Consider the following 25,721-nt stretch of genomic DNA (forward strand, 5'->3'; position numbering starts at 1 on the left):
GTTAGTGGGACTGATGTAGACAAGTATTTCAGATGCTAGTGTATGTTCCTGAAAAACCTATTGCTGCTGCTGTTTTTAATGCATCAGTGTTCCTGTATAGACACTCTCACAGACACAGATCAGACCTTTAGGAAGTATGATTTCATGTCCGTGGAATTACACCATTTTGTAGTGGTTAATGTTTTGGCCCATTGTGATAATGCCAAACACGATTCATGAATCGGATGGAATGTGTATGCATTAATGAGCATTCCCTGGGAGACGCAGCCCTTGTGGTTCCTATGCTGCCTTCTGTTTTCTCCTGCTCTCAACACCATATTCATTACTACACATCTCTTTTTTCATGCTTTGAAGTCCATGACTCTCCATCAATTTGCAGAGGCTTGAGATCTGGCCACTGGACTTCAGGCATGTGTGATAGATTCAGGGAAAACAGACCTGATCTGAGTCACTTTATTGCCATCTGCAGAGCAGTGCTTTTCCAGCATACCTCCCAGTTATAGATGCACGTATACAGAACCTCAGTCATTTTTCTGGAGCTCTGAATGCATGCACCAGACTCTGGAGCTACCAGACATCTCAGTGGCCCAGATTTTTTGCTAGTTTCCTCTGCATTTTCTCAAGGACCATGTTTCTCTTTTTGCTTTCTCAGGATGCCATGTCCACTTAAAATCTTTTTAGTGCGTGCCCTGTGTTCATTATTTAGAAGTACATGGGAAAGCCCTTTCAGCTCTAGCTTATTGTGAGTCCTGTACAATTGTATCCCAACTGCCTACTCTACTTACCTAACGCATTATTCCTGTGAAAGCAAAAGCCATGCATGGAACAGATGCTTGGAACATATTGGGATCCAATTACTGCACTTTTCCAACCTTACATCTATTGTCTAAACTTGGAGCAGGCATATTTTTATTCTTTGGTGACACTATATAAAGAGACAATTGGCATTGAGTTTGCTGGCTGACTAGTTGGCAGAGAAGGGGTGGAAGGAGCAGCAGCAGTATGGTAGGTTTTATTCTTTCCCATGTCTGTCTGTTTATCTCTGCCTGTATTTCTTTCTGACTCAACAATTCAAACAGAGCACTAATGATCACACTGGACCCCATGAAGTCTCATACTTATTTAGTATCACATCCAGAATGAAGATATACCCCATAAAGCAAGCTGTGAACTTCCAAGGACTTTTCTGCATGTGTTTAACAAATGAGTTAAGGTAGGGAACATAGATGTACTTGCTGAAGGGAAGTGCTTGCGCATCTCGTTCCAAGACTAATACACTAGGGCAGCAATGACTGGCATGGCTGGTGTTAATTAGTGCTAAGGTCTGCCATGGTGTGATGGGGAGTGAGGTGAAGGGATATCTCTATAATGGTAACTGTGTTGCTCTTGAGACTGAGAGGAGAAGTAGGAAGTACGGCAGAAATTTCTGTGTCTTCTCTTTGCCCTGCTCACTGGTGGCTTTTAGCTCTGGGACTCCAACAGCCACCTCTGCACCAAAGGTGCACCTGATGTGATTCCAAGGAGCAAAGAAGAACTTCTGCCTAAGGAGCAGTGGGCAGACTGGGCTCTATCTTTGTCTTCTGCAAATTCAGAGGAATGACTACAACAATATTAAAAAAAAAAGCTGACGGTTTTCTCTTTCCTTAATTTTCTCCTTTTTGCAGGTCCTTTTCAGGCTATCTTAAAGTAATGCTGGCCAGTGGCTCCCTGGGGCTATGGAATATTTGATTCTGGAGAATGCCAGAGGGGGAGCTGTATATGAAAAGCTTTCTCAAAGCTTAGTTCAAACCTGATCCCATTTAAGCAGGTGATGAATGTGATCCAAGTGCTGTTCTGAGCAGAATAAAACCGCATTCAAAGTAATTTCTAAACTCCACGCACAAAACTAGGTTCCAGTTTCACTCAGTGCAAGCCCAGTGTCAGTGGTTTCACACTGAGCACACGAGCCACTAATCACGTTCTTCACCACTGTTTTAGAAGTGAGCAGTGCCTTGTGCTGATTACTCCTCTTCAGTTGTGGATTTACAGGTTCCCTTTAATCAGTTTCACTAACGTCTAAGCCAGCCCTTTTGTGGGGTGGGGGGCAAGTGCTGGGTCTTAGATTTTCTTTTTCCCCTCTTTTTTCAAATTTTATTTACCAGTTTTCTTCCCTCCTTTTTAGTTCAGTGACACACCACGCTGCTTGATGTTTGAAGACATTTCAGGACATTCTGTGGTGAAATTGCTTAAGTTAGGAGATACGAAAGTATAGCGAGAGACTATTCTGTCTCCTCACTCCCAGTTCAACTGACGATTCTCTGTGGTGGTTCTTTTCATTGTGCCTTTTGTTTTGGGAAAATATCTTCTGAGGTACCTTACTATACAGGGACACATGAAACAGATTTAAAATAGAAGGAAAATAATAGCCTTAATGAAAGAAAGCTGAAGAATATCTTTACATAAGGAAGTGATCATTTTTTATTAATCAGAGGGAAATGTATATGTAATTATGCTAGATGAACTCTGTGGGGAGGTTTTTTTCTCTCTTTATGATGTCTTAAGGGATTTATAAATATTACAGAGGTTTTATAGCATCATAATATTTCAGATGTGCAGTAAAGCTACTTTCAAAGGATTAGTGCAGACAAAGCAGCATAGTAAAAAATAATTACTAGTGCTACTAGGCTCTGACATACAGGGCTGATGAGAGTGAGAGAGGCAGGGTTCAGGGAGATAATTTTTCTAACAAGAGCAGACCACACAAGTGCTGTGGAATGGAGTTCTGAGAACTGTCTACAGCTCTCCGTTAATTCCAGAGAATTTCAGTGAGGTTGGGTCTGTGATGTCTCCCTGCATGCTCTGTGCTGATGGAGAGAAGGAAGGGAAGAAGAGAAGTGGAAAGAAGGAGAGGGAAGCCTTTTTCTTATTCCCAAAACATTCCTGTGTTTATTCAGTTCGAGTGACACCTTGTAGCAAATTCTGTATGCTGAAGGGAACTGCGTACCCAAAAATAGATTGCATTCTGATCAAATGTGTTTTGCAGCCTGCTTAACTGTCTGGAATGTACCACCTGAACTGAAAGAAGTACTGATCTCAGTGGAGCAATGCTGATTTCACTAGCTGAAAATGTGGCCAATTGTTTAACTGTTGAAGTGTTTGTGTATGCATCTGCACATGCATGTGTGTACACATACGTGCGTGTCTGTGAGCATAGAGGACTGTGTACGTAGAGAGGGACTGTTCATCTGTTTACATGAAGGAGGAGGACATGTATATGCCAGAGAAGACGATTTGTTGGGTGGGGAAAGCAGCTGGTGGATTTTGGGTTGTAGAGGTTGAGCAGTCTGCAGTCGGAGAGGTTATCTGCTGTTCTGAGATAAGTTTGGGGAGATAATGCATTCTCTCTGTATATCTGTGGAAGAGAAAAAAGGAGACTGTGATTGGGAAGGGATTTTATGTGGGGCAAAGGAGAATGCTTTAGTGTATGGGAGTGTGAAGCAGGGAGGATGCAGTTCAACAGATTTTTCTATCTAGCAGGGATCAAAGGTGTGCGTGTCTGTGTGGGTGTGTGGGAGGCTGGGACTACATATAAAATGGAGTGAGGATGAGAAGGGAGGGATCTGTTTGTGAGTGCAGAGTAGGTAATAAAAAGATCTTCTGTTTCTCAGTTCTGATAACGTGGGTTTTTATTTGAACGATCTGAGGCTGTTGCCTGTTTGAAATGCAAATTGTGCCCTTAGAGCACTTTATGTTGCTTACTCCTCTAGACTGTTCCCTCAAAGGCATGCACTTGGGTTGGCCTTATGCTGCTCACCTGCCATGAAAAGGACCTAAACCACACTAAAAAAAGGGGTGGCTTGTCCATAGCTGGGAGCTTTGGTGCAGATGCAATGTAAATTATCTCAGCAGAGCAAACTTGTGAGACAATAATCAACAAAAATCCTGTCCAGTGCTGCAAAAATCCCTTGGATGGGCCTGAGATGTAACTTTTGATTCAGAAGTTGGATTCAATGATAACAAAAATTCAAAGACAGGAAATGTCAGCACTGAGATTCCAGAGTGGATGAAAAACAAGCAGAGGCTGTGATGGATGAAAAAGTTATAGTAACTCAGAGTTAACATCATACTGTGGATCACAGTAGGGGCCAGAACCTGAGCAAGATGATGGATGATTCTGTCTTTTCTGTAGTCACAGATGTAGTTGCAGAGGAAGGAAGTATAAAATGTGAAACAGTGCAATTTAAAGCTGGTAGTATCTTATGTCTAGTTTGCCCTGAGCTGAATGAACACATAAGGGTACAAGACCACAGAATCAGGCTCTTAACAGTGTACGCCACTCTTTTTCTCTGAAGGACTCCCTCACAAGAAACCTGCTTATCCATTGGTGTCTTCACTGTTAAAAAAATTAAAAGAAGACACAATAAGTTGCTGAGTGGGGAAGTGTTTCTGCTTGTGTTTTAACTTTGGCTGTCAGGAATATCAAACTGTGTCATCTTTAGTTATTTAGAGGATTTTCTGAGTGTTCTAAGGCATGGTGGACCAAACAGGGAACTGACCTCCCCAAACCAAACCAAAAATGTGGCTTCTGGCAGAGTGCTGCCCATTTTGCCTGACTGCCTGTGGAGACATTCTTGCTCTGCAGAAAATGCTAAGTAGAGGTTGGTTAACTTCATACTTACTGAAGGGTAGGAGTGTGCACCCGAGCAGTCAGTGCAGAGTAGCACCAGTTATGGAGCTGTGCCTTTGTTTATCTTGCAGCAACTTGTCTATTTTACCATACGTTTCTTGGTTGCATGCAAAATTCATTGAGGGGCTGAGATGATAAAGTTCTGCAATAATCCAGCATCACTTCCGTTCTATCTCTGGTCTCACAAACCTGCTCTAGCACCAGCCTTTTATGAATTTATCAGGGTAAACAACGCCTCACGTTCTGAAGTGAGAACCAAGTATTTTCAGCTCCTTCTTCCTTTGCATGTAGAGATATAAACTGATTCCCTGGCCCCTTTTCTTTTAGGTCACCCTGAATTCAGAGATTTCTTCACTCTGATTCACTTGAACATACACCCCCATCCGCAATATACAAAAAATGAATCCCTATTCTTATATCCAGAGAGGCAAAGGCAGCGCACACTCATTGTTTCTGCCTGCCTGTGTCACTGCACTATCCTTGTTCTCTCTGGCTCCCTGATGCTGCCAGAGAGGAGAAATATAAAGAACCTCAGTGAGGGAAACTCAGCTCAAAGCAAATGGCTGGTTCAACAGAGTTTTCTTGGGACCAGATTTTGGTATGGCTCCATTTTTTCATTTAAAGATTCTAAAACAAACCAAACCCAACCAAAGAACCAACCAACCAACCAAAAAAAAAAAAGACCCTTTAAAATCCAGGCTAATTGGGAGAGTGCTAACACTAGTAAGACAAACGAGTGATATGCGACAAGCCTGTGGTTTCTCTTCTAAAGTGAAGTGTTGTTTTCTTCACAATGGGATGATTAATACACTCAGGCAGGAATATTAATAGGCTTGTTCAGTTGTTGCAACATTCTTCCCACTGCTGTGCTATTGAGGCCTCGGAATCTGAGCCCAGGGGACTCTCAGCTCTTCAGTTTCTCATCTGGCACGTTTTGTATGTCAGTCTCAAAGCACATGTTGCAAAGATAGAGCAGCTATCTTTGCAAAGTGCAGCTCAGCACACTTTGCATTTTACAAATGGGGAAATCAAGGCAGACAGAAGTGATGTGTCAGTCACCCACTTGCTCTTCTGTAGGTCACCTACTAAATCCTTGACAGTTTAGAAACCATATGTTTGCTCAGTTCTGTATTGCTCTTTTTACTATGCCATTTTTTCAGAGAGATACTCCGGAGTCAGAATCCTGATTCTATTCATCAAAAAATTCTGGAGTGTTTGGAGTTGTCAGACAGCAGCACAGACCTATTTCTGTTCTCCTAGAGCTGCCTTTTAATTTGACTTACCCACCAGAAAGACAGTAACAATGTACTGTATTCTGTTTCTGCTCCACCTACTTATCTCTCAGCCTTCCTGTTCATAGCGCCTGCCTACCCACCAGTCATGCAAAATCAAGGTGCAGTTTCTTTCTGTGATTATGTATTTCCTAGCCTTTCAGAGCAGATAAATTGCATTCCCAACACTGCATACGCAAAACCCAAGAGTCTGATAATCCAGGATGCTCTATATGTTTGATGCCAAAAGACTGAGCTTGAAACTGGTTATGGAAAGCCATTCTCATGCAACAGCTGTTCATTGGCCCCTGTGAAATGTATTGGTGGTCTCAGCCCCATTCCACAAGTGAGGAGATCATAAATAGGATCCACACCCAGAGCTTCAGCAGAAAAACTAAAGATAGATTGAGCGACATGGGCACTGATCTCCTTTGTCATTCCTGGAGGTGACTAACCAGAGAGCAACATTGAACAAATACCATGCTAAGATGAATTTCTCCTAGTACAGCGATTGCTCTCTGGATAACTAGTCTTCAAACTTTTTTGCCTCGAATAGGACTTCACTAATGTAAAGAAACTTTGGGGTGGTTTTTTGTGTTGCTGGTCTGTTTCTAATAGATACTGAGCCACAGCTTTTGGGTTTATCTGATCTTTTCTTATAGCTACAATCCTTGCTTAAAAACTTACAGCACAGAGAACCCATTAAACTGAGGAATAATGGAGGTATTGCCAGTGGTTAACATTTAAATTTAATAAAACCTGGGGCTGGAGCCCTCTGTCCTTCATTGTGGTGCTAGCTTAAAAAGATGCAGATTGTTTGCTAGCGTGTGGAATATTTATCATGCTGAATATGGATGCTGTATTTGGTCACAGCAGAGCAGAGCATGAGAATGGTAAAGCATGTTTTGTCTTCATAAAGACCAGCTACACAAGCACAGGAGAACCAGTTCTACTACCCCATCCAAAAATGCTGAGGCCAGCCTTGTGCCCTGTGGTCAGTTCCCCTAGACAGCTTGCAATACATTCCGCTGGGTAACATCTGCTTTCTTTTTACCTCGGGGAACAAATACATGTAAATACGTAGGATTGTTCTTAATATTTCCATTCGATCTGGAAGTGTTGAAAACCTCCACCAGGCACCTCACGTTACATGGAAGATTGCCCATTACTGCTCAAAATAACACTTATTTCATGTGGAGGAGGAGGAGGGAATCTGTTTATTCCAAAATCAATATTTCTACATTCATTAAACATTCCACTTATTCACTTTTTTTTTCCATGCCTGTGGTGGCATTCTATCCTTATTTTTATCCTCACTGCAAATACATTTTTCTTTTTATTTCCATTCCTATTTCCAGATTTTAGTGCTTTGCATTAGCTGATTTGAGCTTGACAGGTCTGGAGTGTGGGTGTGTGGGTGAGTGTCTACCATAGCCCTAATTTTCAACCTGGGATCTGAAACAGGGTGGCTGAGTGCGGAAATCTGCCTGGCAAATTAAATTGATCAGACAATGTATACTTCAAACACAGTCAGGTGGGAATATTTCCTTGAGCTGCTCTGCTCCTCAGGATATTTGAAATCAGTATTGAATTTGAACTTTCACAGGCTTTTTTATTTTGATGAAAGGAGACAGTAGAAGTTGCCTTCTGTTTCATGCAGAATAGCCCAAACTAAGTAAGACTAATTTTCCATGACATGAGAACCAGGTGGGACTATGATGATGAAGTTTAAAAGTAAAAATGATAAAGAAAAAAATAATCTGTCTGGAAGGGAACTCAAAAGGCAATGTAGCTTATTATCCTGCCCCAAGTAAGGATAATGCTGTGATTAAAACATTTCTGTAATCCTTAGGAACCACACATTTTATTCTTTACTGCAGAACAAGAACTGTATTGTTTTAGGCAAGCTGGTTGGGCCCTTATTCAAAGGTATATAATAAAGTCTAGTTCTGACTGATTTTTAGTGAGCATTAATTCTTAGATATCATTGTAGCTCTTTCCCCAATCTTTCTCTGTCTCAGTCTTCAGATTACAGAATAGTGATAAAAGCTGGCCTGCCCTTTTATTTAAGATGACTATCTTGAATATTAAAATTATATGGACTAGTCAGGCAATGTAGTGTAGTGTCATAGGTTGGTGCAAGAATATAGACTGTCCTCCAAGTGTAGAAGGTGTTCCTACATAGGAAGAATCTGTGCAGTCAGTGTTGGTCCAGACAGAGCAGACTTCTAAACATTTCTATGTGAGTAGGAAATGATATAATTTCCCATTATAGTTCCTGAACTGAGTCTTCATGTAGGGCCTCATTTTGAGTCTGGCTGCCTGTCCCTGCTTGGGAACTGGGAAGAAGGAGTACCTGTAGCCACTTACCTGAATTGCTTGTATTTCTTGAGAACAGCAGGTTGGGAATTTTAGCTTACATCTCCAAGTGAGTCTGTAAGCTTACATCACTCCTCCTGTAGTACAGAGCTCTGAAAAGCCAGGGCAGAAGGGGGAGTAGTCTTCTGCATCAAATGGTCTGGCATAGGTGACTTTACCCAAGGAACAGGCAGTTCCTTGGGGAAACAAGCAGTGCACCCGCTGTGATATTCAGAGTGAGTCACACTTTGAGTCCCTCACCTTTTTTAAGGCAGCACAGTGACAAGCCATCCTTGTTTATATCTGAGCTGTCAGGTTCCACGCCAGAGCAAGGGAATGGCAAAAAGCCTCAGTGACAGATTAATCTGTTACTAAAGGAGCATTTTTCATCCCATTTATATATATATGTATATATATGATTGAATTAAAAACCTTGTCATAACAAAACACAATCCTCTTGTGTTACTTGACTGTATATATTTTACCTTCTGTTAAAGGTGGAATTCGCTTTCCTGGGTGCTTAACAGACAAAGTAATATATATTTAATCTTCTTATTTGTATTACAGGCTCCAAAAAAGGCAAAGAAGAAGATAGAAGGTGGTTCCAATGTATTCTCTATGTTTGAACAAACCCAGATCCAGGAGTTCAAAGAGGTTGGTCACTATTCTGCTGTTCTCTATAGTCTCCTGTCATTGCTAATGAATAACATAGGTTTTGTTTGTAATCCTTATTCAATTCTCCATCTGCTTTAATAGAACACACAGTTGTTTTCTGAATCATCTCTGTGGTTTTGGCTGGTATATAATTTTCCTTGTGTGTTTGTTTGTTCTTTCCTTCGTTCATTCTTTCATTCTTTCTTTCCTTCTTTCTGTCCCTCCCTCACTCTCCTGTCTCAAGACCTAGACTTATTTGAAACGACCCCAAGCCCCCACCCCAAAATAAAGGAAAATTATCATCTCATCCACTTTAGCCCTGATTCAGGAAAACACTTTAGCACATGTTTAAAGTTAAGTTTAAGTGGTATTTTAAATAAGAATAGTCTTACGTGCTCAAGTATTATCCTGAATAGAGATGCCTTATTGAACCAGGGCTTTAATTAGTGGACTGTTCCACAATAGCAATAGAAAATATTCTTCTATGCCCTTCTAATACTGCCCACAAACTAGAAACAAAAATACCAAGAAGCCCTCAGCCGACTTCCTCCATAAATGCCAATAAAACAAAACAACATGTTGAGATTAACTAAGTAAGCATCTTTTAGCTCCCAAAGAATTTGGTATTACCATGCACTGTAGATTCTTTGACCAGTTACCTGTGAGGAGGTAAATCTAATGGGCTGGCATAAAAGCTTAAGCATATTAAAGACGGATAATTTGTTTGATGAGTTTATGCTCTTTTTCTGAGTGGACATTCTAGAATGTTTGTGAGGCCATCACATTTTGCACTGGTTTGTAATTTTAAATTATTCATTTTTTCCCCATTTTTTGCTAACTCACACCTCCAAGGCAATTTCCAATGGGATAAATAGCTACTGTTTCAGTTTGTGCATGTGGCTTTCTTTCAACTTTACTTTTCATGAGCATTCCCACCAGTAAAGTTCAGTGTGAGTGAGACTAAAAACCCATGCAAAGGATTGTGAATATGGCCCAGGTAAATGAATTGAAACCACTAACCTTTTCCCTACAGTTAATGGGGAGATGTTTAACACTCTTCTCCCACCTCTTCTCCATATCCTATGAACCTCCAGTCTTATTTTCTCCAAGGACTACTGTTTGAAGATGTACCAATAAAAAGAAGAACTGGTCAGAATGCTGTATCTGATCTACTCTAAATAATACTAGGAGCGTTTCTGGGAGGATGGTGGCAGAATAATGCCAAAAGCATGAGGCAGTGGAGTTGTCCAGTGAAAACCAAGACCACGCTGTGTCTAAAAACTGCATACTTGGGACAAGTATTTCTGAAAAGCTGTTTTTGATCAGAACATTTTTATCTACAGATTTCAACCAGCTCACCAGAAAATGTTTCAGCATTGCTGTTACTACATTATTTTAAGTTCACCCATTACAATACATACCTAACTCTCTTCCTGTTTTCTGTGAGCTTGCTGGGCTCTGCTTTGCTCTTCATATTTTCTTCTGTTTTGCTTCCAAATTGTGGGGATCATCATTTAAAGCAAGCCCCCCCCCCAAAAGGAGGGAAAACAACTCTAAAGTCTTGGGCTTAATTTTTATAAGATGATGGTTTGGCAGGTAAATGAAGGGTTATGAACATGCATGCTGCAAGTAATCACATGGGCAAACTGGAATGTGAGCAGGGGAGCTTTGTAAGAAACTGGAGGTAAAACTACATGAAGATATGTTGATATAATATGATCGTGGAAAGAAGTGCACCCCATGGAGCAGTAGACTTTAAAACTCTGCAAGTTACTGTAGCTGCAATGAGCTGTATTCTCAGGAGAATGTTGTCTTTCATAATAATACTGAAGTGAGAATAATTCCTGGTCATTGTAAAGATACACTCTCATATTGATGTGTATATGTCAGACAGATAACCAGCTTCAGAGATATGTCTGGTTCTACTATTCCCCATTGTATGACCAGGGGAATTTCAGGTCGTTAAAATCTTTCAAAATCAATGAAACATTAAAAGTGTGACGGCAGCAAATAGACAGACATGCAAATAGGTACATAGATAGATAGGCAGTTAGCTGGCTTGGTAAATAATGGTTAGAGTACATAAATTCTGTGTTAGCTGAAAATAGAAAGGCACTGGTTTTTTTCTATCAAAAGTTAAATTTTGCCTGACAAGAAGTATTTAAGGTCAACACATCAAGGTCAGTCAGAGCGCAGGGTACAGTCTGAAGGATGCAATTTATTGGAAAGGGAAACAAACTTTGAATAAATAACACTATGAAACCTATATTTCTCTGTACCTTTGAAAATTCAGCTTTCTCTGTATGATGGATCATTTTAAGGCCCAGAAGAAATTGACTTTAGCTTGATAGAAGACAGATATCTACAGTAATTAAATGTTTTACAGAATATGATAGCTGCACAAAGGAACAAAGTATGGGAAAAGTACAAAACACATGGAGTAACCACTGACTAAATCCTTCCTAACTAAAGCCTCCCTAATTCAAACTTCTATGGGTTAAGGCCTGAATGGCTGGAGCTGCCAGCATTGGCTTCAGCCCAGCTACACGCTGCACTGAGCACTAATTTAGTAAGAAGAAGTTTGGGTGGGTTTAATTAAGCCTCTTGCCAAGATACAGTAATGTGTTGAAAGTGAGGAAAGTGCAATGATGTGGCATGATGTGGATGAATCAAAGGAAGTTAAATATTCTTTTTTACACCATGAATATAATACCCCCTGGACTGGTAGGTGTGATTGTAGCACTGTCCAGTGCAACATGGCAATGGCAATAAATTTTCCTTTTTCTTCCAACAGGCTTTTACCATCATGGATCAGAACAGGGACGGCTTTATTGACAAAGCGGACTTGAGAGACACATTTGCTGCACTAGGTAAACTGGTAGTAATAATTAAATACTTAAAAGAAATACAGTTTAAATTTCAAGCACATAAGAAAAGTTTGTATTAGAATTACAGTGGGGGAAGTAATGAGATAAACATGAGGCAAAAGGAAACCTGTTCAGTTTGATCTTCCTCCTTTATGGTAGTTGCTATCTTACTACATAGCTCCAGCTGGAAAGTCTCCTGAGCAGCCTCTTTCAGAAGCAAAATGAAGGTCTCTCTGGGACTCAGTGGCGGGTGCAAGAGAGCTGTGCAGCTGGCAGCTCTCCAAAGGCACTGATCCCTCCCCTGCAACTATTTCATAAAAAGCCCACCCAAGCAGGGGTCCATGCCACGCATTTCTGATTTGCCTCTGAATCCGGGCTTCACAGGCTGCACCTTTTTCATCTAGGAGCCATGCAATATCTACCAATTAACATTGTTGTCATGGACTAGCTGCCCCTCTGCCCACACAAAAGTAGGAGGACTTCATGTGAGGTTCTGTGCTATTGTGCATTTATGTGGGGTGGAATGTGCATGTCATGAGATTAGGTATTGTCCATTCCATGCGCATCACAATCCTGATAATATCAAGCAGATTAAAGCAAATCTTCCCAAGGAAAGGAAAAATCAAAATGTTCATGATCCCAAACCTGGAGTTGTATCCTTGTTGCAACATTTGAGGCTTGAACAGTGATGTAGGCATTTGGGCTTTTGCCATCTGGATCTTATTAAAAAGAGCTTGATAAGAATCTTTAGTGCTCCCTGGGGTGGAATCAGACGCCAGCAGAGTCAGTGCAAAGAGCAGAAGCTCCTGAACTCTTTATTGTGACAACGAGGTTTGCAAACTTTGGCCTGTAGCTACTGTTACCCTGAAATATTTATTTCCTAAGGGCAAGTTCTGGTATCTTTCCCGTTCAGTGAAGCCCTTCAATGCCTATAAAGTACAGTCACAGCAAATTACCACTCAATTTGAGTAGGGGTGCCAGGATCTAAATTTTCATCAATAGGACTGTGCAAAGATGGGGAAGGGATAGGACTACTCGACTCGTCCATCTGCCCTCTACTCAGAAAGGCATCTCAATATACAGGAGGGCAAAGACTGAGACCTTGGATTCACTTCAGTCACTTTGAAGTCTGCTATATTAATATCAGTGGGGCCCATATTTCACCTGAGGTAAAAAAAAACCAAAACCACCACCCCCCCCCCCCCCAGTTCATTTAGAAATGCCCCTTCTTTTGTCCACTGCTGGCCACGTCCATATTATTTATCCTTCTTACTCCTTCAGTCACCCTTTGATCTTAGAGCCAGCTCTGCCAATTTGTTTTACACTGGGGTATTCTGGAGTTGTGTTCTACCATGTTATTAGCAAAGTTGCACACAGCCCTGAGCTCCCCAGTGGGAGGAGATGAATGGGAATCGTTTTTTGAAACACAATTTGTGATTTATTATGAAAAATGATCTCTGCTGCAGGTCGTCTGAATGTCAAGAATGAAGAGCTTGAAGACATGGTGAAGGAGGCGCCAGGTCCTATTAACTTCACTGTCTTCCTTACTATGTTTGGGGAAAAGCTGAAAGGTAAGTACCTTTGGGGGCTTGGAGAGGTATCTGTCAAAGATCCTCAGCACTGAAATATCTCAGCACCTTGCAAATTATAATAATGTATCCACAGAACAATGCTTAAAGGCAAGGAGTGATCTCCATTTTTGCAGACAGAGCTGAAGTATGAAAAAGCTAAGGGACGGTCCAGAGGACAATTCAAAGGTGTGATTTCAGCTTGCATAAGCTAACATGAAAGTGGTGAGTTGAGGTCCAGAAAGTAATGAAATCACAGCAGCCTGGAGCAGAGTGTAGATGAGTTATTAACTGTCAGGTTCCTAGGCTGAAGTCTGTTGCTCATGCTATAGTGGTATCACTCCCAGTGTTAGCTGGTTTAAAAGTATGTTCAGTATTTCTACAAAAAAACCTTCTGTGCTCCTTTGGCTCATCATGCAGACATGACCTCTGCACCATCCTTGCAGTTATAGGGCATGAAGGAGCAACATGGCTTTCCCTCATTTTCTGTATTAGTTTTAACTCAGTGGCGCAGCCTTGGTTTCACTTGAGGTCAATAGTGCTTTTGCCATTGGATGAAGATTTTGCTGAATAAGTCTTAATGGAGTGGATAAACTGAAATAATTTAATCTCAGTGGGTTTACAATGATGAGGGAAAGGGATTTTGCCCATTGCCACAGAATATATAGGGATCACTGTAGGGAGTTCGGAAAATGTGGGTACTAAATTTGTTGTTAGCTGGTAATTTAGTCATCTCTCTTATACTGTTAATAGCTAGAAACTCCAAGAGAGGGAGTGTGAGGCCAAGAAAAACCGCTAGTCATCTTCCTATATGCATTAGACATAGGTGAAAGCCTTGACCTTCAAAGAAAGGTTGGCCTCAGCCAAGCACGTTCCAGAAGTTTGTTAAAATAATTAATGAACAGAAAAATGGAAAAATCTGATCCCATCTTCTTAAAAACATTTATTGTATTGCTGCTGGACTCTGGCTTTATATTGCTGAGCACAATTTCAGTGAAGGGCTTTCTATGCTTGGAATAGAAAACAGAGAGTTCTGAAAGAAAGAATTAATGTAGCTAGTCCTCAAAGAAATACACTATTGCTAAGGAGCACAGCATGTCTGGAAAGTGTAAGAGGCGATGGAGAAGGCTGTAGACTGACACTCAGGAGGGGATTTTATTACGCAGACATCAATCTGTCTTGATCACAGTGATACCTCCACCTTTACATTCCAGATGTCATCTTGCAGAGTAGGTAGTGCCCTTCTCCATAATCTTCCTTCTGGGACATGTGACTATATCTTGTGGGGTGCCCTGCACCGATTCCTGTCTATTTGTCACCACTTATGACCACACAGAGCATGGAAATGAGCTCTTCTTCCTTTCCCCTCTTCCCTCTTGTCTCTTACGATTGCTGAAGCTGGCAAAGAGTCTGGCCCTGCCAATTGTGTGGCCTAAAACCAGAGCCAGCACAGGAAGGTGAATGGTAAAGCATACCCCTCTTGTCTGCAGGTTTCCTGTTGGCTACTAGCAGAGGAGGAGGGTTTTTTTAATTTCCATTTGGTGAAGGGAAAATCACAGCTGTGCTTGTCATGCCCTTCTGGTTGGGTTTGTCATGCAAAGGAAGCAGAGCCAAAAGACTGCACATTCCCAATCAAAACTAATTGGGATGAAGAGCCTTTGTAGTGCAATTAGAAAGGGAGAAAGGGCTAGAGGAAGTGGATATGGCAATTTTGCAACACTCTTTATTAGCTAAGTACCACTCAGAGAATTTGGTGAAAGGTGCTTTCTAAGTAAAATTTGTTGTGCTATAATTGATTTCTGTCATAAAGGGGAAGCTGGGATTTTCAGGACGAGCTTTAGCTTTATATATTGAGATTATGATGCCAGATGAACAGCTAACAAAACTCGGTTTATGTTAATGCCAACCACATGGAGCTGTTTCTACAGGGAGTCAGAATAATACAATTTGTACAGAAAACAGAGATGCCGCACATCAAAGAAACCACTTTATTTACCAGCTAATCAATAAAGAATGCCTGCTGCATTGCTTCTTTTCAAAGCCAAAGTCCAAGGATATGACAGGGTAGAAAATGTAAAACACAGTAAGGAAAAAAAAATCCCCCACACAGTGGTGACTACTTAAAATGCAGACCTTTCCTCGGAGCTGGAAGATGTCTCTCTTCATGGGACAATCAAAACGCTCATTAAATACCAACGCTTTTTGTATTGATCATATGTTTATTGCCATTTGAATACATTGCCTACAGCTTGGCAAAAAAATACACATGGCCAGTGTGTGTGACAAGGAGGCCATATAGCCTTAGGTTTATTCACTGTTATCTCCACTAAGATACTACTGCTAATCCTTGTGAAACCTTTTAAACAAAGAAAACTGAGGCGGCATCAGGAGTATATGGAGTCATTAGAGCAGGGAACCTTGACTGGGTTCTATTCTGGTTGTATCTCTGCCAAACTTTGAAACAAACTTTGAAACTGCAATTCTTCATGTTATTACCTTTTTTTAATCATGCTTTCAACATTTCAGCATCCCAAGTAGCTTCATTTGTCCATGGGTCAGTCTACCTGCTTGTAAATTTGGTTTCCTACAGTTATAAATAATGATTTGTATTATATATACTACCGTAATATTTTGAAATACTGGGGAGTAGTCAGAAAAAGAGTATATAGTATATCCTTTGGTGTGGGTTGACACTGACCGTAAGCGAGTATACTCAGAATCTGCAGTATTACAGAATGGTTGGAAGCCCCAGCCAAGATTAAGGCACTGTGAAAGCTAGTCCCCGACCCAAATTTTTTCCAGTCTAAATAAATGGGACAGATAAAGGGTGGAAGAAAAGGAAGACTATTACTATCATTTTACTGCTGGGAACAGAGGAGCAAGGAAATTAAAGTCATACCAAAAGTCTCTGGCCCAGCTAAGAGCAGAAGCAAAATCTTGGAACCATAGCCTAGTGCTTTAAACCATCCGGTTTCTATAAGTAACATTTAATGAAGAGATACTTAAGTGGAAGTCCACTACAGAACATAAGTGCAGATCACCATTTTACATTGATCATCCTGTTTCCATTGCATTCCACTGACATTCTGATTTTATGATGAGCTCCATTTCCTTTAGTGAGGGAAATAACCTCTTCTCTATATAGCGAAGAACAAGTAACATCAAAAAGTGTTTTTACAAGGAACGTACAGTACAAGATTAAAGGAAGCCAGTGAGGGAAACAGTTTGTTATATTTTCATTTCTGAAAGCCACTAATCCTCTGGGTACTGATATTGGAGACCAGTTCCTGGAAGTTTTCTCTCCTGCAGACATAGAATAGATATGAGTTATTATTTTTAAGCTTCTGAGCATTGAACTGTTCACCTCTATTGTTTATCTGACATGACAAATGCTGCCAACTTAAGAAACCTTTGTCTTCAAACCTATAACTGCAGAATTCTCCATTTTGCACTGTTTTCAAGTGAATGCAATTACTTAGCAAGTATTCAGCAGCTATAGAAATACATCCAGGCTTCTAAATTATATTTCATTAATTTTAGGCACAGACCCAGAAGAAACCATTCTGAATGCTTTTAAGATTTTCGACCCAGAAGGAAAAGGCCACATAAAGGCAGACTAGTAAGTTTATTTCAAATCCTTTTAAAAGAATAATAATAATGATGATAATTGCACAGGTTTAAAGAACTGATTAAAAGCTATATTTTTCACAGTATTTTAAGAGACAGAGGAACTGTCAGGCAGAGAAACATTTAGCTTTGTAAGCCAGAGTTAAAAGACTGGACTATTGTATGCATGTATTTGTATACCAAAAAGAGATGTTATTGTCTTCAGACATTGCAAGAGGCAACGGAAATATAATCACATGTAGGCCATTAGATAGCCTTTTTTGAAGGTCTGGATATAAATCAACACATGATTCTGTGTAGATTAACTCCATATGTAAAATTAAAATGAATGTCTGGTGCCTAACTCTCAGAGTGCTTGACTAAAACGAGAAAGCTAGTCCCCTTTTAAAAAAAGTGATCAATTTAATTAACTCCGGGAATGAGGACATTTTCCTTGTTACATGTTTACTGTTTGAGCCTTCTGCTTTTAGACAATAATTTGCTGTAAAATTCCACTAGATATGGTGGGAGCCAACCCAAAAATACTATTAATAATATGGCAATTATTGTCAATATGGCTATTTTTTAAACAAGGAGGCAGGACATAATTTGTATTCATAACCTGTTACACCAACAAAGCAAGGTAAAAGGACTTTAAGCACTAATTGCACAAATGTGCAAAATGCACAAAATGTACATTGCACTGCCAGAACAGTGTAAGCAGGCCTTCAGGTAAATAAGTGATATCAAACCAGGGCAGTGGATGAAGAGGTCTGATGTATGGATCCAGTGAAATGCTTTATGTGCCTAGATTTATGCATATGCTTAAATTCCTTGGTGAATTTGGGGTCTATACTTTTACTGCAGCAGCCATTTCAGGTAGATTTTGTAAAGCATAATATGTATAGGAAGTTTATTAGGCAACCATGAGTTACAAAATTGTATTCGCATCAATTAATTCTGCTAATGTTGTGATAAGGTAAATGAAAACTAAACCTCTTACCAGAACCTCTAAGGTGGAGTTTTCGATGAAATTATCTGCAATTATCGATGTCTCATGAAAGTTAGTTGGAAATACAAAATTCACATACAATATTTCTTTCCATTACCAATATGCTTTTCTATGACAGTACCCCAGTGGGTATGAGAGTCCTATTGTGGTACACAATGTGCAAAATAAAAACAAAGAGACAGTCTTTTCACTAAAGAACTTCCAAATTAATTAAAACACAACAAGTGTATGTAGCAAACAATCAGAAGAAACAGAGGGTTAACAGTCATCCTGATTGTTCTGGGGTTAACATTAACCAAACAGCTTGGGAGGAACAGTCAGAGAAACACATCAGAAGTGACTCAAACAATCAGAATAAAATGTAGCCTGTTGCCAAATAGGCCAGATCACACAGTAGTGAAATCACAACCACGAAATACATCCTTCTGATAATACAAAACCCATGAAATGTTATATTTCCCACCACTATCTGTAACAATATACTGCATACAAAATCTGTGGCTTGCCACCCTATGTCCAGTTCTACATTCCTTGGACACTGGAAGCCAGTTGGAGTTTGGGGCAAATTAGGAATGCAGTATCACACTCCAAAATGAAGATGAGAGAGAAATACTTTTATTTTTCCTTGATGGAAAAGGTCAACCTTGTCCCCACCCCCACTGCACAGCTAACATTAGACAATTGTTTTAGTTCATCACCACAACAGAGCATAATGTTTACTTATTAGACCCGAGGGTAATGTTGATCATTACAGAACAAACCATTAAATCAATTCCGTGAATGTCTTTGAGGTTTAACTTCTATTCATATGCTTCCAAAATTTAGACATTTGAAGGTTTTGAAATAATTTTTATGTTGGCTTATACAGCGATTTCAATATGACAGTTAATGTTAATAAGTAATATTTCTCCATATTAAAAAATCTTGGAATGTTCCTCTCCAAAACCAGCCATGTTGACCTTTTAATCAGAACTTCTTTTTATGTTCATAGAGTTAACATCCTTCTGGGGATTTTTATGTCTCTTCCCTCTGCATGTTTTCACCTCTAGTCTGGAAATGACTCACTTAGTCCATCTGATGGTAGCTGGGATGGAGTCTTCTAACCTTTCCAGAAGCTCCAGGAGTTTATAACTTAATTCCAAACTCAGTGACAGACTTTGTTTGTCTGCATCGTTATACCACACATAAAATCCTTCCTATAGCATGATGTCAAAAAGAGAAAATGCTTTAGGTCACATTCTCAGCTGGTATAAACTGGCATAGCGTTTGGAAAGGTTAGATGATTCAGTCCTAAATGCCATTCATTGGACAAAGTGAGTCAGGCCAACATCAACTGTGTCTAGCCTTGATGCCAACAAAACTTTTCAGATTTGTACCAGATGAAAATGGACCCAGGGAGTTTACATGAATTCTGGACCTTTGGAGACTAGTTTGACTGATCTAATGATGGTTCTTATCATAGCTGTAGAGCACTGCTCATTTCAACTCATGTGTTTTTCTCCAAGACAGCACTGTAGAAAGGGCAAACCCAGTGGAAAACCAAAATGTCCCAGAGATTTCACAGATAATTTTAAAAAAGGTTTTGAAAATATAAGAATGCAACAAAGTATTTGTAACTGTAGAAGGAACTGATGTCAGCCAGGACAAGAGATAATATTTAGACTACTACGTCAAGGCAAATGGATATTCTTTTTTGCCCAGAAGACTTTGATTTTTTTTTTTTTTTGAGAAGCAAATAGTCTTTAAAAAAGAAAACAAGATACACAAAGAAAAGAGTGCATAATCTCTAGCTTTGGAAATTGTGAGTGTTTGTTTCCCTATAAAATAAATAATGGAAAATGTGCTTAGATCCTTAACTGAGTCCTTCTTCCTTATGAATGTGCCAGAGCCTACTGGGCTGTGCATCAGAAGATTATAATTAGATATTTGATCTTTTCTTTTCCCCTAAATACTTTAAGCATGGGAAAAGAAGACACATAGTGCCCAGATCTCTTTTTAGTTCAGTCCTGTTTGTGATGAAGTTTATTTGTGACTTCTGACAAAATTGCTGTAAGTGCTTCCTTCTACTCACCAAGCTCCTTCCTGTATCACACTTCCTATTTACATTTGCTAATGCTGTTCACCCCAGTGCGCATATATCCAATAATCAATTTGTGCTGATAAGAATGAATCTCTCTACTCTTGCACCCACTGATCATTTGTGAATTCCACTTCAAAAAATGCAGTCACATAACAAATGGCCAGGATAACAAAACAGAAACAGCAATATGAGAGAAAGAGATGAAGAAAGACTTTGCTAAGTAAAGTAATGCAGGAAAAATATATGCAATAGCTTAAGCTCTGTCTGTGACTTCAGAGTATTTCCCCAAACTTGCATGGATATTTTAACTCTTGTCCTTGTGGGTAAAGTCCTTATTCATTACCCAGAAACTTCTTTTTTCAGTTTTCCCTTTCTGTCTTTCCAAATGAGCCCTTCACATCAACAAGAAAGAGATTCAAAAGTGTATATGCCTCTTATGCAAATTGGGATATGTCTTTATTGTAGCCTTTTACTGGAAAAAAATATGTGTGTCAGAGATATGAGGAAGTACAGCTGTAGCTTTACCATCAAAACTACACTTTTATCTGTGTGACTTTTTTCACTCAAGACGCATGGTGTATGGGAGCAGAAAGGGAAGCTTTACTATTTTGCCTGAACATCTGCATCCACAGTAGGTGAATTTTGCTCATATGGAAGCATTCCTGTGCAGGCATGATTTCTATTATAAATAGTTAGTTTTAAATATTCACTTTAAAAAGCAGAAATAAATATTCACTTTAAAAAGCAGAAAGGGCTGTTTCCAGAAGAGCTATTGCTCTCACCTCCGCCAACAAATTCTTCGAAAAAGCAGCCTTTTTTTCAAATCTACAAACTAAACCAGATTTCTATACTTGTTTCAGCTCTTGTTTTTGTACAACAGACTGCTCATCTGTTATCACAGGTTTGTAGTCTGTTTTACTGATCTAGAAAAAATCCTCATAATATATAAATACCTTTGGTAGTAACAAAAGGACACAACTCTGTCCCTTCAGCATGAATGCAAACTCTTCAAGATTAATACAGGAATTCTTCTACCGGAAGGGGAAATTATTAGTGCAAGTGAAAGGGATGTTTATAACTGAGTTCGTACTGGTGGATGTTCTAGCACATTGTGCATGTACTACCCTCAGCACATGAGTAACTGGGTGAAATATAAAGATATTTTGTCTAAAGGTGTTAGACTAGAAACTGTAATCGTTCTTCCTGGCTTTTCTATTCACCTATGAACTTAGGTAAAAAAAATTACATGCTCGACTGACTTCCCACAATGGGTTTGAAAACACAGGGTAAATCAGCTGAGAGTCTGTCCCCAAACTATTCTCTTTGATGTAATTGCATAGGATGCAGATTGTGTGTGGGATAAGCTCCTTGTTACAATGCTGTAACTCCAGATCAAGACATTGTACCGTGAAATACAACAGGTCTCATGCAGTTTCACAGTCTCCTCTGGGAATGACTGCATGCAAATAAAGGGATTCTCAGATGATGATTCGGAATAGCTGTTGGAGTTCTCTTTCAAGTCCTCTTTCTCATTTCATGCTCTGTTCCTTTCATCCTCAGATTTTAACAGAAAATATTCTCTTTTGGTTCTGTTAAGTGATCCAAACTTTAAACAGCAAGTGAGAAAACCTACCATTTTAGGTTAAGATAAGCATACAAAATTGCTGTATTTCAATTAGAGTAATAACCTTAAACAATTTTAAACCTCTATAAAATGTCACAAAAGCAAAATAAGTTGGCAGAGCAAGGCGTTGACACTGACAGTGCCCACAGAAAATCTCTTACAATATCACGTAAGGATTAACAGCTTTAATTTATGCAGTCACACAGATTTTCTTTCATGCAACTTCAGGAGGGATCTTGCCATCTGAATTGTCATGTGCCATTATCACCCTTTAATCAGGTTATTTCGTTTTATTTGAACAGCATCAAAGAAATGCTTATGACACAGGCAGACCGGTTCAGTCAAGAAGAGGTAAGGACCTTCTTTATTCAAAATAGGAATCTATCTCCAGCTACTATTCAGCAATAAGTATTTGCCCCTCTTTAAATGCATGAATTCAGCTGAAATCCAGACTGAGAGAAGGTTGATGCCAGCTCTAGCAATTAGGAACAATTCAAAGCATCTCTTCTGAATAGCTCCATGGCTAAATCAAAGTCAGACAGATTCTTTGGACTTCCATCCAAGTGTAAGCGTGGCCTATCTCTTGCTGTTCTTTCCTATGGTGAGCTGGGCAATGAATTTACTAGAGTTCAAGTGGGTTTGGGTGGGGACTGTGATCTGGTTTCCATTTCTGTGAGAGTTATTTTGTTTGAAATTTGAAATGAGTTCTGAAATGAGGTACTGACTTTGTGGTTTGTGTGAGACTGAACATGGATTCTGCTGGCTGGGAGGAATTTAGAGGGACTTTATTTTCAGAAAAGGAGATTGAGTGGAGTTGGTTCGTGGCAAGAACAGACTGGAGTGCAGACTATACTACACTATTTGGCCAGGGCTTACCTGGATTTCAGGGAGAGCTCTTTTCAACAGGGAACTTGTTGGTATTCTAGCAGGACTGTATTAGCTAGTTGTGTCCTAATTCCTATTTCAATTTTACTGAAGCTAAGGAAAAATTTTCCATAGTGGTTAACGGATCAAGGCAGAAGGGAGCTGAACTGGGTTGAAAATGAAAAGCAGTACATGTTGCTGTCCCACAGTCCTACATTCATAACACTTATCTCCTGTTTGCTTGGCAGATCAAGCAGATGTTTGCTGCTTTCCCTCCAGATGTCTCTGGTAATCTTGACTATAAGAACCTCTGTTACGTTATCACCCATGGTGAAGAGAAAGACTAAGAGGAAAGAGATGAGCTTCTCCTGTGACGATGCACCAAGTTATTTCATAATGCTTTTGTGTGCAAGACAAAGGGCTAAACATTCAATATGTGAAGCCATGTGGTCATCAGAAGAGAACCAATAAAACAATTGAAATTAGATTAAAGTTATTTAATGCTCCTGTTTTTATAAAAGATGAAAATACCAATTTTGTGAGTTTTTTCCCATCCTTTTTTTTTTTTCTGTCAGTGGTTTGAAATGGAATTTTCTTGATGAACTGGTGCTTTCGTGATTTATTGACAATCCTAATGTTCACCAGATGGTCCACTGGGCACTGCAGTGTTGCTTAACCTCTTGTCTTTTATACATAAGTTCCATGTATTAATTGAGAAATCTAACTTACTGCACTAGGAAGAGTATTTGGTAAATCGAATTCTGTTCCATTTCACAGCCCCTAGCAATGAAAGTGTAAATAAAACAATCTTAAGCTCTTGTGAATATGCAATATGCCCTCTCCGTCTCAGTGATGTGGCCAGTTTCATAAGCCGCTTGGGTCATTTGCTTTGGTGCAAAAGAACAGAAATAGTGGAATAGTGGCTACTTTTCTCATAGTAAAATTTACCTAGGCACACTTAGAAACCAGTAATAACAAATTTCCCCTTTCAGAGGTACCTTTCTTATGTGTAGGAGGTTGTCCATGAAGTAACAATAAAGCCTAGTCTTTCACCCATTGGCCTTTAGCCTTGTTTTACAGGTGGGGCACACACTGGAAGGATGTGTTTTGCCAAAGATTATCAGAAGCCTAGGGACAAAGACAAGAAAAGAACTCAGGAACTGTCACGCAGGGTTACACATGAAAGCAGACTACCTCTCAAGTTTATAATCTAAGATCAGCCTAGTTTCTAAAATGGGCTACAGTTTCTTGTATTTCGACTTCTAGGAACTGGACATATTTTGCCTATGTGGAATATTGCATGAATACTTCCTGCGTGGGAGTCAGAAGGATGTTGCAGCCAAAGTAAAACAAGCTTCTGCTGTTTTAACAACTAATGGAAATGGTTTCCTTTTGCATCAGTGTTGTTGGCTCCACAGTTCCACAGACATTGAAAGGAAGTAACAAGCCACTTATTTTCCATTTCCACCTTAGTCTTTGTAGAAAGAGAACTTGAGGGTAAGGTGTCAAATTCTGCCCTCATCAGGAGGGGCAGAAATTACATGAAAAAGCTTCAGCATCTTCATGACTCAGGGATGTGACATTCACCCTCACCTGCATTTTTTGTTGTTCCAGCAAAACCCTGCACTCTGTGCACTTCAGTAATATAGAACAACTGGAACGAGAAGGCTCTTAGCAGGCACAAAGTTGATATAATAAATCTCACCCTTTGTCTCTATGTCCAGAAGCACTGTGCATATTCCTGTAACAGCAATATTTTTCTTGTATAAGTAGGCAATTCCCAATTGTATCCACCAGTAATTATCTCTCTTAAAAATATTAGTGGACACAGCTAGAAGTGAAATTCAGCCCTTTGTTGCATGAATCTTGCTGAAGATGTGGAGAGGGCTTTAGCACTTCTTGCCATATGTTCCTGTAACCTTTGAAATTGCATGGTCACCCAGACCCATCCCTCCCAACACGGTGAGGAGCTTAACTGGGCTTTGGGGACTAGTAAAACTTTATGCAATGCAAGAGTCTACATGACCTCTTCTTCCACCTCATGGCTTATTCACCAGAAGCTGAGCTTTCCTGTACAAGCACAGTTCTTACCTGTTTCACACGATGGCTCTTTTCTCCCCAGAATGTATTTTTCTTCATAGGTGAACGACCACTGCTTATGGGATGGGGTTGTAGATAAGCAATGGGAGGTCATGGAGGTAGAGGATTTTTGGTGGCACAGTAGAAACGATGATTTATGAGCTTCTGCTTTAGGCTTTTATGCAGACCCAAACAAGTGACAGCACTTCTCAGCAAGGAAAGGAGCTGCTTATGTGAGAGGGCTGCAAAATGGACATTTCATTTACAAACTTCATTTGGAAATTGCTTGAGTGGTAGGTCCAGTACATGCTCTTGTTTGGCACAAACGCACATGCAAAGTTTAATACTGCCTTGTATGAGCTCCACAAAATCACATACCCAACCAAACGAGTACTGACTGTTCCACTAATATGAGCTGAAGTCACTCAGGCATCAGATGTCAGATGGTGCTTTAAAGATTTCAGAATGAGACTGAAGACTAGATAAAATGGCATATAGGCTTACCTTTGGCTTTCAATCTAGAGACGTTTATTTTTCTTCATGCAAGGTGGTAGGCCAAAACTTTGAGGATAATGCTTTTGAAAGATGAGGTCACATTTTTCCATCAAAGCATGCACACTTTTTGATGGGTCCTTTTTCATCTGTTACTGCCTAGTTACATGACTTCTTCAAGTGCAGCTCTGTGGCATCTTAGGCTGATGGAAGTCTGGTCTGAGCAGTTCCCCATTCTCCTCTTCCCCTGGCTGTGCCCCCTCCCTCCCCTCTCTCAGGTCATCACTAGAGCTCATACCCACACATCAGGTGCTGACTAAGAAACCTCCCTGCTCTTCAGTCACATCAACTCCCTAAATTTTCTTACCTGTCTGCAACTGTCAGGGCCCTGAGTGCACTAATAGGCTTTAATAGCCTTGACAAGCCTCACCTGGAACTTCCACCCACACCTGCTGTCTGTGGGCCCAAGAGCCCCATTTAAGCTCAGCCCAGGGCCTTCAAACCTTTTTTTGAGCTACAGTCTTGGACCTACACTACTTCTTGGGCCTTCCATATCACTGTGGACCTGCCTAACAATCAC

The 25,721-nt window shown here is 40.0% G+C and overlaps 1 protein-coding gene across 1 annotated transcript; it reads left to right on the forward strand.

Annotated features, from left to right (window-relative positions):
• The first annotated feature begins 961 nt into the window (after positions 1–961).
• Positions 962–23,418, forward strand: MYL10 (myosin light chain 10). The gene is made up of 7 exons (XM_052803820.1): positions 962–1,005; positions 8,863–8,949; positions 11,744–11,819; positions 13,283–13,387; positions 16,925–17,003; positions 22,009–22,057; positions 22,819–23,418. Exons 1-7 carry the CDS (start codon positions 1,003–1,005, stop codon positions 22,915–22,917), a joined length of 498 nt encoding a protein of 165 aa, XP_052659780.1. The 5' UTR covers positions 962–1,002; the 3' UTR covers positions 22,918–23,418.
• The last annotated feature ends 2,303 nt before the right edge of the window (positions 23,419–25,721 follow it).

This window comes from Harpia harpyja, chromosome 12 (assembly GCF_026419915.1).
Source record: "Harpia harpyja isolate bHarHar1 chromosome 12, bHarHar1 primary haplotype, whole genome shotgun sequence".
Classification (NCBI taxonomy): Eukaryota; Metazoa; Chordata; class Aves; order Accipitriformes; family Accipitridae; genus Harpia; species Harpia harpyja.

Excerpts from the sequence above, each read along its gene's own strand:
- MYL10 (XM_052803820.1), top strand. Across the intron at positions 13,388-16,924 it reads GTTTGGGGAAAAGCTGAAAG|GCACAGACCCAGAAGAAACC; the intron begins GTAAGTACCTTT and ends CATTAATTTTAG. Across the intron at positions 22,058-22,818 it reads ACCGGTTCAGTCAAGAAGAG|ATCAAGCAGATGTTTGCTGC; the intron begins GTAAGGACCTTC and ends TTTGCTTGGCAG.